General features: G+C 34.2%; 1 protein-coding gene across 4 annotated transcripts; it reads left to right on the top strand.

Moving 5' to 3' along the window:
- The first annotated feature begins 1,040 nt into the window (after positions 1–1,040).
- LOC115975113 (telomerase reverse transcriptase-like) lies at positions 1,041–12,529 on the top strand. 4 transcript variants are annotated; one of them, XM_031095766.1, is made up of 13 exons: positions 1,041–1,389; positions 1,492–1,569; positions 1,696–1,761; positions 1,879–2,047; positions 2,668–3,119; positions 4,207–4,327; positions 4,618–4,759; positions 5,398–5,530; positions 5,872–7,092; positions 10,094–10,641; positions 11,249–11,521; positions 11,751–11,923; positions 12,276–12,529. In XM_031095766.1, exons 1-13 carry the CDS (start codon positions 1,147–1,149, stop codon positions 12,317–12,319), a joined length of 3,663 nt encoding a protein of 1,220 aa, XP_030951626.1. In that variant the 5' UTR covers positions 1,041–1,146; the 3' UTR covers positions 12,320–12,529. The 4 variants fall into 4 exon arrangements, with proteins under 4 accessions (XP_030951626.1, XP_030951625.1, XP_030951624.1 ...); XM_031095765.1 differs by having other exon boundaries at positions 11,751–12,037; XM_031095764.1 differs by having other exon boundaries at positions 11,751–12,529.
- The last annotated feature ends 9,688 nt before the right edge of the window (positions 12,530–22,217 follow it).

Below are 22,217 nucleotides of genomic sequence, written 5' to 3'. Positions count from 1 at the left end.
CAACCTAACTTCCACCCCCAACCCCTACTATCCGCCACACAACCACCACCACCATCCCCCACTAACGTCCCGGTCTCCAATGGCCAACCACCATCATTAGCTACTGCCATGTCGATCCCCAATCACGAGAATAAGTATATCCCTAACATTTCTCTATTTGAAGGGGGAAGAGAAATTGACACTTTGGGTTGAGGATTTGATTTTTGGGAAATGAGTTTTTTTTTTTTTTTTTTTTTTTTTTCCTTAGTGTTCAGTTAATGGGTGCCTTTAGGGTATTTGTTAATAAAAAATTTTAGAAAAGTTTTGATACCACTTTGATAGGAAAAAAAAAAATTGTAAAAAAAATCAATTACTTTTTTATTTTCTCAAAAAAATCTTTTAAAAATATTCTCTAAACCAATGTCTTATGACATTCGTTAACTTTTCCTTTTTTTTCTTTAAAAAAAAATTAATAATAGCTCTCATGAGATTAAGATCTTTTTTATTGAAAGGTTGAAACCTTTTATTTTTGTTTGAAATGTTCAAACGAACTTGGAGCAATTTTTCAAATATTGTTATGTTATATAATTTGTTAAACATATTGGTATTTTCTTGTAAATAAATTATTGATAATCATTATAATTATTGTAGGGTTTTGAAATGAGTAATTCTGAAGTACTCTCGGAGCATAGAAAATGATGCTCTCTTCTCTTATATTCATGACGAGTCCACCATGAATATAAGAGGAAGAAACACTATTTCACTATACTCTGAAAATACCTAAGAATTTTTCTTTTGAAATTAAAAATAAAAAATTATTTGATTACATACTAAAATAATATAGGTCATGTTAACGAATGTCCTTAAGGTAATTTTTTTTTTTTTTTTTTTTAGATATACCTTAGAGCAAATATTAATAAAGGATAATTTTAATACGACTTTTATGGGAAATATAAACAACGGTTAAAAATATTAATGGGTGTCTTTATTAATTATTAGTCTGACATAATAAGAGTAACTAGGATGGATGGAGTTAAAGGGTAAGATTGGAATACTTTACCTTTTACATTTGATTTGAATTTGAGGCAGTGAAGCGGCAAGCCGGCAACGGCAAGCATAAAAAATATTTGCTTCTCTTTTGATTTTGGTGTTGGTGTTGGTAAAAAAATGGGTAAGAAACGGAAGAGGGTTCCGGAGGTGCTATGGAGGCTATTCCGCAAGCGCGCGCAGAGTCTGGAGAGCACAATCGAATCGCTGCTGCCTTCTTCCGAAAAAGCAATGTCGTTATTGGTGAGAGACAAGGACCCCCTACAGTACCGGAAGCTCTTGAATCAATGCTTCCTTGTGGTCTCTGAAAATGCGCCTCCTCTCTCGCATTTCAACCCTCACTCTCGCTGGTCCCAATCTCAGGTCTCTCTCTCTCTTATCTACCTACATTATATACACTACACTACACACACTCATTCAATCTTTAGAATAATAGTTTACTGTACTTACTCATTATGTTTTCAGATTGTGCAAAGGACCATTGAAATGCTGATTTCTGAGCAACCCATGTCCTCTAATGTTATTTGCAATGGTTATGATAAGGCAGGCTTTCTTTCTTTCTTTACTTATTATTGTGCTTACTACGTTGCTATCAACCTTTTTTGGCAAATGGGGTTGGCGGTTTTATTTTTATTTTTACGGTAGGTATCCTCATTTGTTTATTTACAGAGTAATCATTCAACCCCCATTATGGAACTTCTATGCTCTCCAGCTTGGTGTCTTCTCTTACAAAGGGTACTTCTCTGTTTTTTTTTTTTTTTTCTTTAACTAACATCTAAATCAATGGCTACCCATGTTTACTATGGTTTTTGAACTAATTACTGAAATAAGGTGAAACTTGCATTTATGCAGGTTGGGGATGATGTCATGCTTTATCTTTTAAAGTACACATCAATATTTTTGCCAGTTCCTTGTAAGAAGCATTATCAAGTATCAGGTCCTCCCATAAGTGATTTATGCCTCGATTTTTCAAACCAAACATTGGAGTCTCAGGATCAACCTACTTCACTTGATAAATGTGGTAATGACTAATGAAGACTTTCTAAAGACAACTTGTACAAGTTCTGTAAACATTTGTTGGTTGCATCAAAATTCCCTTGTATAGGACTTCAGAAAAATAATGTCACTACACACACATCGCCATTAGTACCATCTAATTTTTCAAAATGCTTTGTTAATATTTTAGCCTTATGGGTAAATTGAAGTTTATTGAAATATCCAATGTAGAACTAATGGTTGGTGCATACAAATGATTTTAAATTTAAATTATATATTTAATGTGACCATGTACACATTAGAACACTAATACAATCAGATAATTACACTCAACCACATCAATTTTACAATTTAAATAAATAAAAAAATAGTCTTCGATACGGGATAAAATGTAACTGTCGTAGTCTTTGATACTTTAATCCTCTGCTTGGTAGCCTCTTTCTGACTTTAGGTCTGCTTCTTTCTTGGTCTTTTCTTACCTGACCTGTTCCCATCATTTTGTGGACGTTCATTTCTAATAGATCTTTCCCATTTCATGTCGTCCTTAATTCTTTTTGCTTTTGTGGTTATTGTATTTGCATTAGATAGTTCAGTCATATATAACATCTCATTTCTTAATGGTGATTTTGTCCCAACTTTTCTCAGGATCCAACAAGAAAAGGGCTTTAGTTGACAATGCTAACTCAATGTTAGAAATACAGAAGTTCAGTAATTCTTCTGGTGTTGATGATCCATCAACTTCATTAGACTGTGTTGGCTCCAATGTTAGGCGTTGTTCAGGATCATTTAGTCGGCTTCATGGAAACAGGTGTTTTCGAATGATTTTATTGGAAGAAGCTACACCAATTATTGGAACTGGTACCAATAATACTGAAGGGGATTCAAATGAGGAACTTCAAGAAAGCTCAAATCAGATAGCAGCAAAGTCTAGAAAGCGTTCAAGGCCATTTAGTTGGCTGCGTCACAGAAAGCAAAGGCATTTAAATTTTGAAGAAACCAGTATTAAGACCTCTTCTGCAACAATTCTTACAGATAAAGATAGAGTATCTGGGCGGCTCCAGGATGATGTGAATTCTTGCTTAAATAGTTGTGAAAAGGTGATTCCCTATGAAGGATCTTTCAGTCAAGTTCAACTTTGGTTTGATATGTTGGAGGGGTTCCATTCTGCCAATTAGCTCTAGCTCAATGGCACTTCCTTTTCAATAATGGTTGGAGGGTGAGTTTGAGAGTTCAAAGCTCACTAAATGCCCATGTAACTTACTAATAGAAAGAGAAAGGTTCTTTTAGTACATGAAACCTAATATTGTGGCCTGATCTAGAAGATTTTTAGATACATGCTCTGTGTGCCTAGCATGGATACACTTTTATTAATGATCCCCACATGAATTGATAATTGATTCGTACCTGTACTTCAACACATTATGGAATACTTTAAACATCAAACTCTGTTAGTTTTGTAAATTGTAATCAAAGATTTTCGGAGCATGACATGATAACATCCCATTGAATTTTGGTAATGGAGTTTGTGTATTACGTTTTATATAAACATTTCAATCATTCACAGCTACATTGATTTCCTTTTTTGCTTTCTTTTGTATATGACAAACTGAGTATCACTTTTGTGTTATGAAAGTGTGTTATCATTACGTAAGTCTGGATTAATAGTGATTACCCTTCTATTATCAGAATAAAGGGTTTAGGTGCAGAAATAGTTTCTCCCCGAGAACATAAGACATACAGACAAACAATCTCAGCAGGTAGTTGTGGCTATTTACTCATGGTGCCTGCTTGAGCACGAGAACAAGATGCAGTATGCCACAGCTTACTCTCCTGGTTAATGAGCATCTCCAAGAAAGTAACAGAAGCTGGAAGTAGAACATCAATTAGGAGATATCAGTACCATAATCAATATTAACACATACATGGCTAGAATGGTGTTTGTTGGCTTGGAGATTCTGAGATAGATGTGATTGTCAGTGACAAAAAGATCCTTTGCCTCAAGAGGATTAGAGAGACTAAGTTTTGATCTATATACATAAGAAGATTGAATCACTTTATGCCTCCTAGTGAACATTTGGATTCTTTCAATGCAATGATAGACATTTCTCCCTGCTATTTACTGTTTATTTATTTATTTATTTTTAACTCTGAAAATTTTCCTTTTGGATATGATCTATTCTGCAGACGCCTTGTTTTTCAGTATCACAAGCTCCTAAGCCCCTGGTAGTCGCCAAAGGGGCTTACATTAACCGGAAATCCATGTTTTATGACATGGAACGTTCTTCATCAATGTTTCCAGGAAAACGTATCCTCTAGTCCAATTTTAAATGTACATGTAGCTAATTTGTGCTCTCTCCATTATAAAATTGCCTTTCATTTCCATTTTTTTCACCTGAGTTGATAGACTGAATGATCAGCAACTAATGTTCCTTTGGTTGTCAATACCCCTTGTATTTTTTTTTTCTTCTTTTGTTGTGCAATTATGCATTTTATTTGCCAAAGAAACACAGTTTGACCTGAAAGTTTGTGATGCTATGAGCTTCTGCCATGCTTTTTCTATGGTGCAAAAGAACACAGTACCTTAATAATCTTCAGATATACTAAATTCTCTAAAGCCCAATATTGCTGGTGCAAAGTTTCTTATTGGCAATATCTTTGGCTTATCTGAAATAAATGCAACTCAGGAAATGCCATGCTGCCAGAGTAGTGGCTTCTGTGTCAACAAATCAGCATGCATGTAAGTGGCAGATTCTTATATTTTGTTTGTGGAACATTTTTTTAATTGTATGATGATACCCGATAGGGCTTTATTGGTTTGTCACGTCACGATTATTGTTTTTTGAAGTGGCATGCATGTTAATTTCAGTTTAAGGATTTGATCTCTACAATCCAATTTTATTCTTGCTTTATAATATTGATTACATAGTTCTTATCAGCTCTTAGATATGGAACTGTTAAATAGCTCCTTTGCTGGATAGAATAGGAGATTTTTGCATGAGACAGTTTCAAACTTCCAATTATGAGTAATGACAATGTTTGCTCAACAAGTACCATGACTGCAGTTTAAAGGCTCTGAAAGGGATTAAGGTCAAAAGGGACAACAATGGCACAGTGAAGTATCTTTGTGCTTGAATCTTATCGTCAATGTTCGTACTTTAGACTAAAGTCTGGAATAAAATGATGGTTACCATTAAAATGAGCGTCTTCAGATGGAAGCCGTACTGTGTCTTAGAGCACAAATACATGAAAACTTTTGCTGATGTATAAAATATGGACATGTTTATGATCATATTAGGGCAATAAATAATTGCACTTGATGCCAAGAGATCAGTTTTTATTTTTGGTGGCTTTAACTGCTTGTTTTTGGTTCTGAAGGTACCACTCACTTGTTAAGTTGTTTAAGAGGGTCGTACGCAGGACACAGTGTTGCCAACATCTGAGATTATTGGATAAGCATTGTGCTGTTCCAGAATTAAATGATACTGGAAAATCTAGCACCAGCTTTAAGGTAAGTATTGGGACTATTTTGTTGTGTATAATTTGTGTGAAGGCATAATTAGCATTCGCAATTTGACATTATGAGGTTACACCTTGCTCAGTTTCCTATGCATTTTGAATGCCTTAGTGCATAATATCCATGCCTGGACAATTGTGGAAACTGAAATTGAGTATGCAATTTTCTTTTTTCTTTCTTCTTTTTAGGCGGGGTGGTGGGCAGTTCTTTGTTAAATGGGAGCTCATCATAGAATTGCACACTGTGTATTGCACATCCTTTAAGCTATCTCACTAATTTAATCACTTCTTGCTTCCTCTAAGAAAAATATAATACTTCTGAATTTTTCATTTCAGGGGAATGAATCAAAGAAAAATGTTCCTGAGAAATCTCATGGTTTTAATACTGCATATTGCGAGGATACTGAACCTCTGTTTGAAGCAAATACTTGCTATTGCTTGAGAAGTCAGGTAGTGTCATTTATATGGGCAGTGATTAGGAGTATAGTTCCTACAGAATTTCTAGGGACTCCCTCTAACTGGAGAATGTTAAGGAGAAATATTGCCAGGTTTATTCAACTACGAAGATTTGAGAAGTTCTCATTAAAGAAATGCATGCATAAATTGAAAGTATCAGAGTTCCCATTTCTATCAACTGAAAATTTTTCATGTTGCTTTAGTAATCAGGTGCAAAAATATGCAACGGGTGAGAGTGTTGACATGCATAAGGGATCCAGAAGATTGGATGATGCCGCATATGTTTTGAGACATAAACTTCTGGAAAGCTGGATCTTTTGGCTCTTTTCATGTCTAGTAGTACCACTGGTGCAAGCAAACTTCTATGTCACTGAAACTGAGCATGGGAATCAAGATCTATATTATTATAGGAAGTCAGTTTGGGAGAAGCTGATAAATAACGCCATCACTTGCTTGAAAGATCAGGGCTATCGTGAATTGGATGATGTGACTGTTAGAAATATTATGAAAAACAGAAAATTTGGTTTCTCAAAGCTAAGACTTCGTCCCAAAGGAAATGGAATGAGGATGCTGGCAAATCTACAAGCATCATCAAAAAGGCCAACACTAAAATCCTCTTTGGAAAATCAATCATGTGGAATGCATGGAAAAGGAAAATCTCGTCAAAAGAAAGTTATATTTAATCATTTCAAGTCTGTAAACTTTGTTCTTCGTGATACACATGCTGTCTTAAAAGGAATACAGTTGGAAGAACCCAAGAAGCTGGGATCATCAGTTTTTGATTACAATGATGTCTACAGAAAGTTATGTCCATTTCTAATTGGTCTGAAAAATAGGTTGGCAACCATGCCTGGTGCATTTGTTGTCATTTCTGATGTACAAAAAGCATTTGATTCTATTGATCAGGATAAGCTGCTTACTGTAATGAAAGATATCATACAGAAAGATGAATATATTCTTAAACAGTCCCATCAAGTAGTCTGCACACAGAAATCTTTGTGGGTTCATAAGAACCTTGTCCTGATGGATCAAAATATGAGCACTCCAGAAGTCACATCCTCTGTTCCCTTCCGTTTACTGCATACTGTCTTTGTTAACCAGGTAACTATTTTAAGTCAATCTTCAAGGAAAGTTGGTGATATGTTTTCTTATAGATCTTTTCTATTTCCATTGAATATTTTAAGGATTACTGCTTTTGCTTTTTATCAGCTAGGTCACATAGTATCAACTTTTACTACCTTTTTAACTACTACCTTCATGTTCACGCATAATGCCTGCAATATACAAATAGTCTTTAGAATCCTGTAAGCACCTTAAGCAATTTATTGAGTTGGACTTTTATTCTTTATATTATTGTCCCTGATTTTGCAAAATAGTGGGGACTACCTTTTTTTATAGATCAAATCATGGCTTTTAGCACTAGAAGTTTTGATGTTCAAATGAAGCTCTACCAAATGAAAATAGTTTTGGTACTTGCAGAGATTTTTGAGTGGTTCCTAGGCCCCGCTGATTGTGCTACCCTTTGGATAATTTTGGTACTTGCAGAGATTGACGGGCACTCATTTGGTTTTTGTACTGAATGACAAGGGTATTTTTGTCTATTTTGTTATGGCCCGGGAACTGGCTAGTTGGTTGCGACTCTTATTTAGTTGTCGACTAAAGTGTATTTGGGTTGCCGATGAGCTCTAGCTCAAATGACACCTCTTCCCTTTTAACTGTAAAGTGTGGAGGGTGAGGTTGTGGGTACAAGATCTGTTGGGTAGGGTATATGTGTTACTTACCGATAACTTTTGGTCTTTAAAGTTTGGGGTTGTTTTCATTTTAACCCTTTAAGTTTCAAAATTTTTATTTTGGTCTTTAATGTTGGATTCCGTTTTCATATTGGCCCTGCCATTTGTTTCCTTTAGTAATCTAATCTTTAAGGGTCCTTTGTATTTAACTATTCATGAAATACTAGCTCAATAATGTTGTGGAATGTAGTTTTCCTTATTGTGGGCAAAATACCTTATTATGGATGGTTAGATTACTAATACTTATCAAAAATAAAAAAAGATTACTAATGGAAATGGATGGTAAGGTCAATATGAAAATGAAATAAAACATGAAGGGCCAAAATGAAAATTTTGAAATGTAAATAGCTGAAATGAAGCCAAACCATAACTTTAAGGGCCAAAAGTGTACTTGTATTTGGGTCATTTAGATTTAGTCTTAGGTCAGTTATGCTTTGACTAGTGAACCAACTTTCCTCAGTCCCCCTAATGTGCTCATTCACCAAGCATATGCAGCCTATGTCAGCTATGCATTGATGTACATTAAAGGGGATAAAGAATAAAGTATCTGTAGCCCATGTGGTGTATCTATGTTTTTTTGATAAGTCCATGGGGTGTATCTATGTGGTGTAATAAGATATTTGGATGAGCAATGCATCAATGTTGTGATGACTAGGTAGTATTCTTTCTCTTCCATATTGCTACTGTCATCAAGCTTTTACCCTAACTGATGTAGGGTCTTTAGAAATTCAGCATTAAATTAGATTCTTGATGAGATCTTGAATGGTTGATGGCTGTTTGCTATTAAAAAAACGATGAAAATAACATGAAATAAAGAAAGAAAAAACACTAGGACAATCACTCTTAGGTTTTCCTTAGCAATCACACTTAGGTATGAGAACGTAATCACACCCTCAAAGCTTCAAATAAGATGCTGAATTTTTATTAAAATCAAACTCTCTATAAATATTATTTACGACAATAATGCCTTATGTTGGCTAGTGTTAAATCCTTTCCTAGGACTAGGACTTTAAATAAACTATTCCTCTACTAGTATTACTAACAACAAACAAAAAAGAAATAAGAATGTTTAAACCAAATAGGAAAAGGATTGAAAACATAAAAAAAGACTCATGGGCCTTCGGTACAACCAAGGACAGCCCATTCCAAAAATATGGAAATTACCAAATTGCCCTTATTCTAGTAAAACTATTAAAACTAAACTAACAACTTTCTAAACTAAAAAAACTTAATATTAAGAGCCCATGATAATTAAAGTAACCTATGATGAAAGATGCCAAGGAAGCCCCACATCAAAACTCGACCACAAATCATGAAAACTTTACTGTTTGCATCATTAACAGCCCAAGACTAAAAGCGGCTGCCATGCAGAAGTTCCTGTGGCAAATTTACCCATTTCCAGAAAATTTTGACAGTGAAAATTGATCTATTTTGTTGAAGAGCTGCCACCATGCCTCTATTCCAGTTTGGTCAGTTCTGCCCATTATGTAGTATAGCTGCTCTTTGATTCAAACTCCTCCCTCAATTTGGTCCTTGACCTGCGAATTTCCTTAAGCACACTACATGTTACCAACATACACAATTAAGGATTTTTCATCATTTCTACATTTAATGAAAATATATCGTTTACTTCCCTATGCATAGGGATTAATATGATTGAGCCTGAACTAATAAAATGCAATTAAATATCAATGCACTTTTCTTTCACCCCCTTATACATGGAACTCTAGTGGGGATCTTGCATGCACTTCATCCTCCAATCTGCATTTGGTGAAGTATAGGTGGAAGGATAATTCAATGATATCTAAGATTATGTTTTAGAAAGATATTGAATCTGAATGTATCTTTTTCATTCACTTGTGCAGATGTAATGTTGCTATAGTTGAAAAGGTAAATGCCACTTCATTAAGCAACAGACATCGCTCAAAATTTCAATAAACTAAGAGTCCATTTGGGAGCAGCTTATTTAGTTGAAACTGAAATTTTTTTACTGAAAATACTATAGATAAAATTAAAAGGTAGTTGAAATAATACAGTAGGGCCCATGAATAGTATCAAAAAGTGCAATAGGGCTTATGAATAGTAGCAAAAATAAGCTGAATAGTAAAAAAAGCTAGCTTTTTAAGCTAATGGCAAATACAACCTAAGTGTTAGATCATCCTAGTGGACTCCACAAGTAGATGTCAACTGAATGGGACAGTAGACTTCTAAAGTGGAAAAATGAAATGCCTCTGTTCTGATTTTTTATACTTAAAAAGAAATCATCTCTTTTGAGGAAGATAAGTTTTTTTTAATATTTTTTCATCTTACAGGAGTGGAGCAGGCATGTGAAAAAAGAAGAGTTATTTTTCATTTTAAAGGAACATGTTAAGTACAATGTACTGCAATTCGATAAAAAGTTTTTCGTGCAAGGTGTAGGTATTCCTCAAGGAAGTGCTTTGTCTCCTCTGCTTTGCTCATTATACTATGGACATCTGGAAAGGAATTTGATCATTCCATTTCTTGAAAAAACTAGTGAAGGTGCTAGTAAAGATATATCTAGAAGACATAATTCTATGGATGCTTCTGCAGAGGAAAGTAGTGGTGATAGATATATACTTCTTAGGTTTATTGATGACTTCCTTTTCATTTCAACCTCAAAGAAGCAGGCTGCTAGCTTCTTTTCCAGGCTGCAAAGAGGATTTCGCGAGTACAACTGCTACATGAATGATGACAAATTTTCTCTTAATTTTGATATTGGACAGTTATCAGGGATTCCATCAAGCAGGGCTTATGTGGGTGAAGATGGCATTTCATTTCTTCGATGGAGTGGATTGCTTCTCAACTGTTGCACTTTAGAAGTTCAGGCAGACTACACAAAGTTAATTTTTGTATATACATTTTACTTTGTTGTCATTCTTTTTGCCAGATATATCTTATGATCTTCTGTTTAGGAATTTACCTAGTGGTGTCTTGATGGATAATCAACATTTTTGTTTTATTGGTGGGAATTAGCTTCAGATGCTAAGATTGGGACACAATCATTTGAACCTTTGAAATCATTCCAAATCATTGTCAGGCTACTCATTAAGTGTACATAACATGATAATGCACAGACTGTAGTCCATAGTCTAAATATTATTGATGTATATTGCCAAGAGCCATGTGCTCAACTGGCATTTCCTGGTGTTTCCAACATGAGACATCTAGGGTTCAAATCCCCTCATTCCCCAACTATCAAATTATCAAAAAAATATTGATGTATAAGTACTGCTTAAGCCTTAACATTTGGTAGTTTCAAAATTGTATGTTAGCATTCTTATTTGGTTTTATATCTTCCTTCTTCCAAACAATTATACTTGAGAGTTTCCTTCTGGCTGTTGCTTGATTTATTTTTATTTATTAATTCTAATTCTTATTGATTTTCCAGCCAGAATTTGTGAAAGTTCAATTTCTTCCCCAATTAACTTGTTACATATGCTAAACAGGTATCTGAAGAATCATTTAAGTTCGACTCTTACTGTCAGCTGGCAAGGTAAACCAAGCTGCCATCTGAGGGCTAAGCTGTGTAGCTTTATGAGACCTAAATGCCACCCTATATTCTTTGATTCAAATATCAATTCTGCAGCTGTTATCAGATTAAATATATATCAGGCTTTTTTGGTATGTGCAATGAAGTTTCATTGCTATGTTTGTGACTTATCGTACATATGCGAACTTCGTGCGGGATTCTATTTATACATTATTGAAAGATCTCTGAGGTATGGATGTAATTCTTGTTTATCTTACAGTGTATGTGGTTAATAAACTTGGTTTATTGAGAGCAGTTTTGCTGTGCTGATTTTAGTTGATATTTAGCATTGTTGAAGCCCCATGTGCAGTATACACAATCTTTAAATTTTAAGAACTATAAAATTTAATTATCAAATTTAAAGTTACTTATTTTCTACTATTTTTTCAGTTCTTTGTCTTTGTTGATTGACTTGTTAGGTATATGTACAAGCTCATAAAGAAACGGATGCGTTCTGCATACCAGTATTCTGATGTCCTGCCAATACTTCAGTTGGAGGAAGAAGAAGTTGAATGGCTTGGATTATATGCATATATACAAGTATTGAAGAGAAAAGAATCACGGCATAAACAGTTGCTATCTTCATTAAGGTGTAAGTTAGAACATACAATACCTACAAGTGTGCCACTGCCATCTCAACTAAAGTATGCAGTTGATGCCTCACATTCCTCTTTAATATGGAAAATTAAGTATTAAATTCTTGAAGGTTTGTGACAAGTAGTATAATGATGGAACTTTTTTCTTTTTGTTTTCTCATTTCCTGTCCTATCCAACAGCTTTTGGGACTATATTCAAGTTTATTTGGATATTGTTTTTCCTAGTACTTAGAAAAAAGTAGAAAGTTATGCTAGAGTATAGAGGGTTATGTTTATTTACTCAGATTAGCTGGTACAATTCTCGTACTGGAAGAGTTTCTTTCTCATGTGGGAATTTTGATGATGCAGCATCGGCAAATATGTTTCTGCTACTCTCTGCTTTTGAATTTTAAAGAGACAGTTGTAGTTTTGATCAAGGTGGGCGGAGTTATAGAGTGCGGATGCTCTTGCAAGAAAATAGACATATCTACAACAAGATTGTTCTTTGATAGGCCCCTACTGATATGTCTTTATTAATATTCTTCTATGATTCCTTGGGTCTGTATTACTATTATGACAGGCTCTGTACTGGACTCTTTTTTTTTGGTTATTTAATATTTTAATTAAATGCATCATTTATTACCAAAAAAAGAACTTGAAACATCAATGTTATAGATTACGTCCTCCCGTCCTACTTTGTTTGTCCTCTATTTTATTTTAGGATGTCTCAAAATATTGTCCTGTTTTTAAAAATAAAAATCATTAATTTACTAATGTTCCTATTATATTCCTATTTTATTAATAATTCAATATTTTGATAAATTTATTTAAGGGTAATTTTGGAAACTTATACATTTTTAAAAGGTAGACAAGATAATAAATGATGTTTCCTTAAAAAGTTTGATTTTTCAAACAAGACAAACAAAGTGGGACGGAAGGAGTAATTTAAAATTTCATTTGCATAATTAAGGGAAAATTGTATTTTACCACCTTAAACTATATTCCATATTACACTTTGTACTTTAAATTTTTTGAATGCATGTTTTACACCTTAAACGATGATCTTTGTTACACTATATATTCCAACGTTAAGTTTATTGTTAACTTGGATGAAAATTCAAAGTTTAGTGTGCAAAGTGTAATCAAAAGTATAATTTAGGGTGATAAAGTGTAGTTTTTTCTTTGTTTTTAAGGGCTTGAGAAGATGAGAAATTAGGTCTTTTTACATAGTGTCATATTTTTTCATCCAAGTTAATAGCAAATTTGATGTCAGGATGCAAAGTGAAACAAAGATCATCAATTAGGGTGCAAAATGTACATTCAAAAAGTTTATAGTATAAAGTGTAATCAAGTGTATAATTTATGGTAGTAAAATGAAATTTTCTTCATAATTAAACATGCTTATTGTTTAAATTTTCCCACGATAGAGATCCTTGATATTGGCCTGCTTCTCACCATTTAGTAGTTGCAAAACTAATTTCTATAAGAGCATTTGCATAGGTTGATGCAAAATAGCATAAGGTCCTAAATTTGCCCAATCAATCGCAAAATACATTCACATTAGTTTATTTATTATTCTGCAAAAATACATTTGTGTTATAGTAATTATGTAAATGTACATGGTTACAGTAACTATGTAAATGCGTATTTTAATAATTTTTTACTCACCCCATGAGGTAGAGAGGTCATGTGAGATAACAATAAAAAAATTGATAACAAAATAGTATTTTAATGAAAAGTAGTGTAAAATAAATAATCTAATGTAGAGTGTTTTGAAATGTATATAAAATAAAAAAAGTAAGTATTTATGCTAAGATAAGAAACTTTCATTCCAATGAATGATAGGTGAGGATTTGGTAGTTACATCATTATTAATGATAACTTTGAGATATTTAGATAATTTACACATATGCACTTTTGACTGAAGGACCAGAAGTCCACCAGAGCATATTGAGTGCAAAACCAGAAAAGTCCTCAAGAGGATCTCCAATTGTGTCACCTATGTCTTGTGAGTGTCTGAACCTTTGGAACAAGAAAGTATCCTTTTGTGTTACTCATTTGTGCACTCCATGTAAAAGGGATGGTTACATATGCCCAATACATATGATATTTTTTTACCTTAAAGAGTAAGAAATATGGTTAAGCATAGTGAAAAGATCCTTGCATAAGGATCTACATTTTGTTGCGCAAGACTAACAAACGAGACAAAACTACTTGCTAGTTCTCTACAATGGTTTAATTTTAGGCATGTTAAAAGGGAGGGCAATTGTTTAGATCATGCCTTTGCAAGAGCAAGAAAATCAGTTTTATCTGCAAGTATAGATGTTTGAAACTTTGATGTTTGGGTAGAAGAGCTACCTTCTGATTTGGAAGTTGTTGTCCAAAATGATTTAAATTAATCAAGTCTCTATATTTTTCTCAAAAAAAAAAAAAAAAAAAAATCCCTCTACCAAGTTATTGTTCATTTTGTACATTAATCTCTCTCTCTCTCTCTCCCTCTCTCTCAACTCCAGAGTTAATGTTCATCAACCCAATGACAAGCTCCTTGCATCAGGCTCTCACTCTCTTTTGACATTGACTATGGTTACATCGGAGAACCGGTTGCTCACGGTGGAACTATCAGCAGAGCTCGCGAAGGCCACGACTCTCTCTCAACGTTGGCCATGCTTGGAGATCGCAAATCGGAGATTTGGGCTTTTCTTTCTTACCACCACCGCTGGCAGATTGGAGATCAACTTGGCTTAATTTTTACAGATTTGGGTTGTTTTTTAAGTTGAGTTTTGCTGGGTTGCTTACGGTGGAGGATTGTTAGGATGATTTTTGCTGATTTATTTATTTTTTTTTCTAGGTTGCTTGTTTCAGTTTTAAATTTTAAAATTTTTTTTTTTTTTTGCAAATGATGAAGTTGAATTAGGAAAGTAGGGGGAGAAAAAAAAAAAATTTGGAGTGAGAGGTAATATTAAAATGGAATAATAGAGGTAGAGTAATTAAAGCTACACAGAGGAAAAATCATAATAATTATAGTATTTGATTTTTGAATAAAGCAAAGGCCACAAAATTTTGTGGAAGGCCTAGAAAAGAAGCAAAAATAATTTGTTATTTAGGTTTTGTTATGAAAATGTCATGCTCGTAGGACTATTTATCGAGAGAGGCTTACTTCTAGTTTAGAAATCTCGTTTTCTCTTATTTTTAAATAGATAAGTGACATGTGGAAAAAAACAAGGTCAGCCAATGGTTAGAAAATAAACAATCTCATTGTCCTGTTTCTGTGTCCTAATCAAAGAATTTAGTGTTGGGCTTTGTGGAGCCTAGTTTTGTTTGATCTGGTTCGATGATCCAACTCGACCCGAATAATGTTGCGTGGTTTTTTAATGGAAGATTTACTAAGGCTTAGTCTATGGAGCGAAGGCTTGGGCCGATAGGCCCAAGCCGGAGCGTATTTTTTGGCCCGTTTTGTATAGAAAATGCAATTTTGTGATTAGGGTTCTTGGTTGTCGCATTTCTTGAGTGAGAGAAAAAACTGTAGCCGCACTTTGTATTCTTTCCCTGATAATAGTGAAATCTCTTCAATTCTGTGGACGTAGGCAAATTGCCGAACTATGTAAATACTGTCTTGTGTGTGTGTGATTGTTTTTCTTTGGCATCTATTTTTTCTATTTTTTTTTTTGTTTCTCACAAGTTGGAAATTCGGGTTAATTCCCTACATTCAGCACATACCAACTGTTGCAAGAAGGCAGGCCGGACACAGAGCCACTAGTCAACGATGGGAGAGAAGTAACCGTTGTAGCTAGCTGGCAAACGACGCCTTTCTGAGGCAGCAATGATGGGTGAAGGCCAATCTTCGATGGTGCGCGTAGCGCATGGATCCTCAGTCAGAAACTCCAGGCAATGCGTGGCAGCATGTGAGACGGAATATGGAGATCGAATTCCTGAATTTTGCACATTGAAGACTAACGGAGAGATCTGTGGTGTTGGTTTCTCAAAGGAATTGAGGAAAACTTACTGATTTGAAGGGAGGCTTGGATTGCTCGATGGTTTTGTACATTGACCAAGTTCATACAAATATGAGGTATGCTTTATGTATTTAATTTTTCACTTTCTCCTTCATTTTCTTCTTCTTTTTTTTTTTTTTTTAATAATTTTTTTAGCTTTCTATCTTATTCACCATTAGATTATTGCGTATATCTTTGTTGTTCATGATAAATTATATCACTTATACCAATTGCTTAGGATTGACAGGTGGTGAAAATTTAATAATTTTTATTGACATTGTTTCTATTAGGGATGAACTTAGGGTTTAGAGTGAGGGGGGCCGAATTATGAACTAAGAAAACTTATGAAAACAAACTTCTTAATACATTGCAATACCATAATCTATTGAAAGGGACTTGACTTTATTTTAGATCTCATAAATCATCTATGATTGATTACGTACTAAATATCGCATTTTATAAAATTAAATAATTTATCAAGAGATCATTTTCCATTTTGATTTTATAAAGCTGAAGCTAATTTTATATTAGTATTGGATTCTGAATAATTTGAATCTTTTCTTTTAAAAGTTAAATATTTAATTTATTTTTCAATTGTATTTATCATATCATTATTGTTGCTAAGTAAAGAAGAACACAAAAATAATAAGCATAATGCACCAAGTATAACTATATAAATTTATTAGTTCTCAATTTATAAATTATCAGGTTTTTAACCTTTTATATATATAAGATATAAATTCAACTCTAACTTAATCTAAGTGTATATGTGTGTGAAACTTCCTTCTGAAGACTTGAACCCTAGCCCTTACCCCCCACACCCTAGAAGCACTTATACCTGTGGAGTGACCATCGCACCAAGGGTATGCAGTAATTTTTTAACTTTTAAATTTATTTGTTCTCAATTTACTGGTTCTAACAATTAATTATTTGTTGAGTTTGTATTATGTTATATCTCATTATACAATTAATTTAACTAAAAGACAAAATTAACTAAGCATGACCAAGCTTCAATTTTATTTATTGTTCAACAACACCCGATGACCCATAGACCCACTCTTTACTATTGGCACCCTGCATAAATAAACCAATTAGATGCACCAAATCCAACACTTTTTTTTTTTTTTGGGTTATTGCTTGGGCCATTCTTGCAATTGGTTAGGCTATTTTTAAGAGTGAATTAAATTAATTAGTAGTATTTTTTTCTTTCCTCCAAATCTTAGGGCCCAATAAGTATAAATATGTAGAATTTATGATTGCTAAAACAAGAATTTAAAAAAAATCAGGGGGGCCCCTTTAGTTTCGTTCTTGGTTTCCATATGTAATTTCTTGATAGATAATAAAAAAAACAAAGTTTAACTATAAAATTAGTTGTAAGTTTAGGTTATAACCTTAGTCAATATTTTTTTATTGAAGATGAATTTTGATAAATCTATCATTAGATTACATCTTCTTCTTATATCCTCCATGCTTGCAAAATTTTTAGAAAATTAAAGATCAACAGCTATGTCATTAATAAATTGCTTAAATTACAAGTTTTTGTAGTTTAAAATTGTGTATAAAATAGAAGCTTATAGATTATATAGTAAATAATATTTGATTGACATAAAATTTGACATGTGTATTAAAAGTGTAAAGAACATGCAATTTAACGGTAAGATTTTCAAAATATGAAGTAATGTTTTTCTTTGTCCAATAATAAAAATGAGTGTTTTTCTTTTCTCTTTTTTGGTACCCTAGAAATTAAATTTACATTTTATCATTTGGGTATTCTAGATTATAAACTTTTTAAGGCTTTACAAAATGCCTTGTTCTTATGTCCTTTCCTTTATTAAGGAATCCCAATTTCTAATCTCATTTTATTATGTGTTGGTTTTAAGGTAGGTTTAGTGACCCAAAAGAAAGCTTTCTATGATCAATATAGTGATAAATGGCTTAAAAGTAGAACCACAACTTTTGTCATAACTTACTCACATGGCAAGTCATGAGTGGTAGAGTTGTGGACCCATCAATTTTACTTCACTACTCACGACTTGTTATGTGAGCAAGTTGTGATCCTAGCATTTTCCATAGCTTAAAGGCCAATTGCCACCCCCTACCGAAAGGGAATTTGGTGGCTGGTGGGGCCTCTTTCTTCCAAACAGAGGATGGCCCAACAGTCTTCAAGTTCCACCCTAAGTGTGATCCCTTCACTTCTCATCTCTTGGTTTGTTTTTGTTCATAGGTAGTCGACTTTCTCCTTGTACACAATTGTTCTTGGATACATAGTTTTTTAGGTGGAATTTTTATAATCTTAGAGTTGTAATTAAAGTATTTCTTATCTGTCCTGTACAAGTAATATGATCCAAAAAAAAAAAAAAAAAAAAGCGAAAATACATTTTTCTTCCCTACATTTTGACCCTATTCTCATTTTGGTCCTTACTTTTTTATTTAACCACTTTTAATCCCTAAATGAAAAAAGCGTTCCATTTTAGTCCTTATCATTGCTCACTTAACAAAAATATCAGACATGGCAAACAGAGTGTACTGTTGACACAATAAATACTAATGTGTCCATTAAAATAATATTTAAAAATGTCACATTAGCATCACGTCAACCTCTAACTTAAAAAAAATAAATTTATGAATTAAAAAAAACATAATTAAAAGAAATGGTGTTTTTGTTTGTACTTGTTTCTTTTTCTTTTTCTTCCCCTTAGATCTCTCTCTCAGTTTCTCCACCTCCCATTCTTTCTTCTTCTTCTTCTTTCTTTTCTGCTGTTTTCTCTTCCTCTCTCCGTAGAACCCCATGGTTTCTTTCTTTCATTCTTCCAAATTGTCGGTGGGATGTGGGTCCTTAGCTAGTGATGGAGCAATGTGGGATCAGCTGTGTTTGTAGGTGGTGGGTCAATTTTTTGGTTGTGTAGTGTGTGGTCTGGGTTTCCAAGTAGATCTGAAACCCATTTGGGATTGAATGTGAATCCTCTCCCTCCTCACTTTCTTATCTCACTCTCTCTCTGTTAGGAATCCGATGGTTCCTAATGGGGACGAATAGGAATTATAGGGAAATTGTAGGGAAATTAACTTAATTCAAGGTAGTCACCCTCCATAGAGAGAGAGAGAGAGAGAGAGACAGAGACAGAGAGATGCATTAATGCACTAAGAAATTGGTTTATTCTTCCATTCATATCTAATGTTAAATTATAATCATGTATTTATAAGAGACTAGCTCTAATGTCAATGGCCCACATGACTCAAGATAATTGGCTAGTTAATTCAACATGTGCTCTATGAATTAAGCCATGTGTTAAATGAGTTACATTTGCTTAAATCCTAACTAATTCATCCTAATCTCAACCAACTAGCTAACTAAAGGGATTACAACAATTATTTCATATTCCTAACATTTCCCTCCCCTTGAAAACACCTTGCCCACAAGGTGTTGTTATGAAATGACACCTTCATGAGGGGAAACCAGCCACTAACCCAATACTCCAAAGCATCTTAAAGATTGAACACACCAACTACTTCCAAGCACTTTGAAACAAAGTTTTCTTTCTGGAACACATTCTGGCAATACCTAAAGTACCAAGTATCATGAGGAATTCTTGGCAGAGGGCTGCACTCTATATACAAGGCATGCAAGCATCCATCACAACACAAAAGATCTCTTCCATCAAATGCTACATGATTACGTACATTGGTTGGATCATGTATTGGAGCAATCTTGAAAGATGGACTAAAGAACTCATCAATATGGAAAGTTGAATTAACATTCATTCCATATATAATCACTGACTCATGCATTGGTCCAATCATGATGTTGAAAGCTTTGCCATCAAAATGCAAAGTTGTAACTGGCCCATATTCATTCATTGAAAGTCTAATACCACTCTTGGAAAGAATATCAAGATACATTTAATCACGCTTGATACAACAAATATGATCCATATTTATTGCGCCTCCATAAGCAAAAAATTTAAAGGGCTCAAAGTTGTATTGTGCCAATGGATGCACTACACCCATACCATGCACAGCTAAGCTTTCCATGGCTATGTCAGATTGATTGCCCCGTACACAAAGGGATTGCACAAGAACAACGGGTTCTTCATCCACACCAACAACAACGGGTTCTTGCATTGTAGATTCTTGGATCATCATCTCCTTCTTCATTGGTTCTTTGGACTGAAATTCAAGGGCAGCGTATACATGGATATCATCATCCACTTTGACACAAAAATTAACATCCCGGCTTACAACAACAACAGTAGATTCTTGGAACTTAATTTGTTTTTTGAGTTCCATTGAATCAAGAGAATGTAACTCCTCTTCCGTCATATTTTCAAGATCCTCTTGCAATCTTGAGAGCTCTTCTTTTATGGCCTTTTTAGATTCATCCCAATTCTCCATTTCTGTCATCACCCTTTACCTTTCTTCCACTTTTCTGATTGGCCAAACACTTAAAAATTGGTATCAGAGCCCTCTTTCCTACGACCATGACTGAAACTCGATCCATTTCATACATCAATGAATCAATAGCATCCTTAAGAACTACTATCGACCACCATGCCCATTCTCTTCAAGAAATTACTCAACAATTGAATGTCAATACCTAGCAATTGAATGCCATTAGCCTTGCTTTGCAAAAGCTAATTGAAGCTAAAGAGAAGAGAAGCAACCACCATCCCCAAAGACCCCAATGTCTCAAGCTGTTACTCTGCCACTACCAAGTTTGGCGAAGAGTGTGAGGCTTGAGTTTCCTCGATTCAGAGGAGATGACCTTGCAGCTTGGGCGTACAAAGCTAATTAATACTTCAATTTCTATCAAACCCCACTTAATGAGAGGCTTCTGATGGCTTCTTTCCTTATGGATGGTGATGCTTTAGTTTGGTTCCAAGATTGTGAAGCAACGGGTGTGTTCTTGGCTTGGGAGAGCTTTGTGAAGGCATTGTTAACAAGATTTGGTTCTTTTGCCTATGAGGATCCAATGGAGGCATTGACAAGGTTGCGACAAACAAGTAATGTGGTAAATGACAAAGGGCAATTTGAAGCTCTCTCTAACAGAATTAGGGATTTATCAGAGAACCATAAACTAAGTTGCTTCCTCAGTGGCCTTAAAGATGAAGTCAGGCTGCCTATGAAAATGCTTAATCCAAAGAATCTCAATGAGGCCTTTGGTTTGGCTAAAATTCAAGAAGAGTATTTGATGAGTAGCAAGAAGATTCAAAAACCTTCTTCAATGGAATTGTCTAAGCCTTCAATTCTTGGACCAAGACCTGATATCAAGTTGGACTCCAAGTTTAAGCTACCCTTGTAGAGGTTGTCACCAACACAAATAAGGGAGAGAAGGAAGAAAGAACTTTGCTTTAATTGTGATGAGAAATTTCAACCTGAGCATCACTGTAAGTCTGCTAAAATTTTCTTGTTAGAAGGCCTTTATCCATTTCAAGGACCCAGTTCTAATGTGCAACTGATAGAACTTAATGATATTGATATGCCCTTGTCTCTTGAATCTGATATGCTCCAATCTGAATCTGTTGAGTCTAAACCTAAAATGGCTAAAGCAGAAATCACACTTTATGCTTTCTTAGGAAGCCCTTCACCTGGTACAATGAGAATTAAGGGTAAAATTAATGGTCGTTGGGTTGTCATTTTAATTGACACTGGTAGCACTCATAATTTCCTAGATGCTGCCATAATTTCCAAATTACAACTATTTTTAGATCCTACTATTTCATTTGAGGTTAGAGCAACAATTAAGACCAAGGGTGTTTGTTTAGATGTTAAAGTTGTTATGCAAGGTCATATCTTTTCAGTGAACTTGAATGCTTTGCCCTTAGGGGATTGTGAGTTGGTCTTAGGCACTCATTGTCTTAGGACCTTGGGTTTGATTCAATGGGATTTCCTAGCTATGTCAATGCAATTTCTGCATCTTGGTACCACTATTACATAGTTTGGTATGCATTCTACCGATTTAACTCTTCAAGAGGGTGATCACTTTTTTAGAAAGCCTGTCAAGAAGGGTATTCTTTTGTAGATTGTGTCATTGGGTTTAGGAACTTCTTCATCCCAGCAACAATGTGATCCCTTGATTGAGAAGATACTAATTGTTAGGAAATTAAGATCCCAGTTGATAGAATTAACAAGTTTTAAACCTAAGTTGTTAATTAGATTTATTATGAATAAAACTTGTTAAAACAAACAAACATCAATATCATATCAAAATCATGCAGCGGAAAAAATAAATAAGACAAGATATGATGACCTAGGAAAACTAATGAAATAAACTAGTTTCACAGTAAAAAACCTAGGGGGAAACCTTTCCGAAAAGCAATCCACT

The sequence above is a fragment of the Quercus lobata genome, chromosome 2 (genome assembly GCF_001633185.2).
Source record: "Quercus lobata isolate SW786 chromosome 2, ValleyOak3.0 Primary Assembly, whole genome shotgun sequence".
Lineage (NCBI taxonomy): Eukaryota > Viridiplantae > Streptophyta > Magnoliopsida > Fagales > Fagaceae > Quercus > Quercus lobata.
Note: the sequence above shows the minus strand (reverse complement) of the source record. Positions and strands in the feature narration are given on the sequence as shown.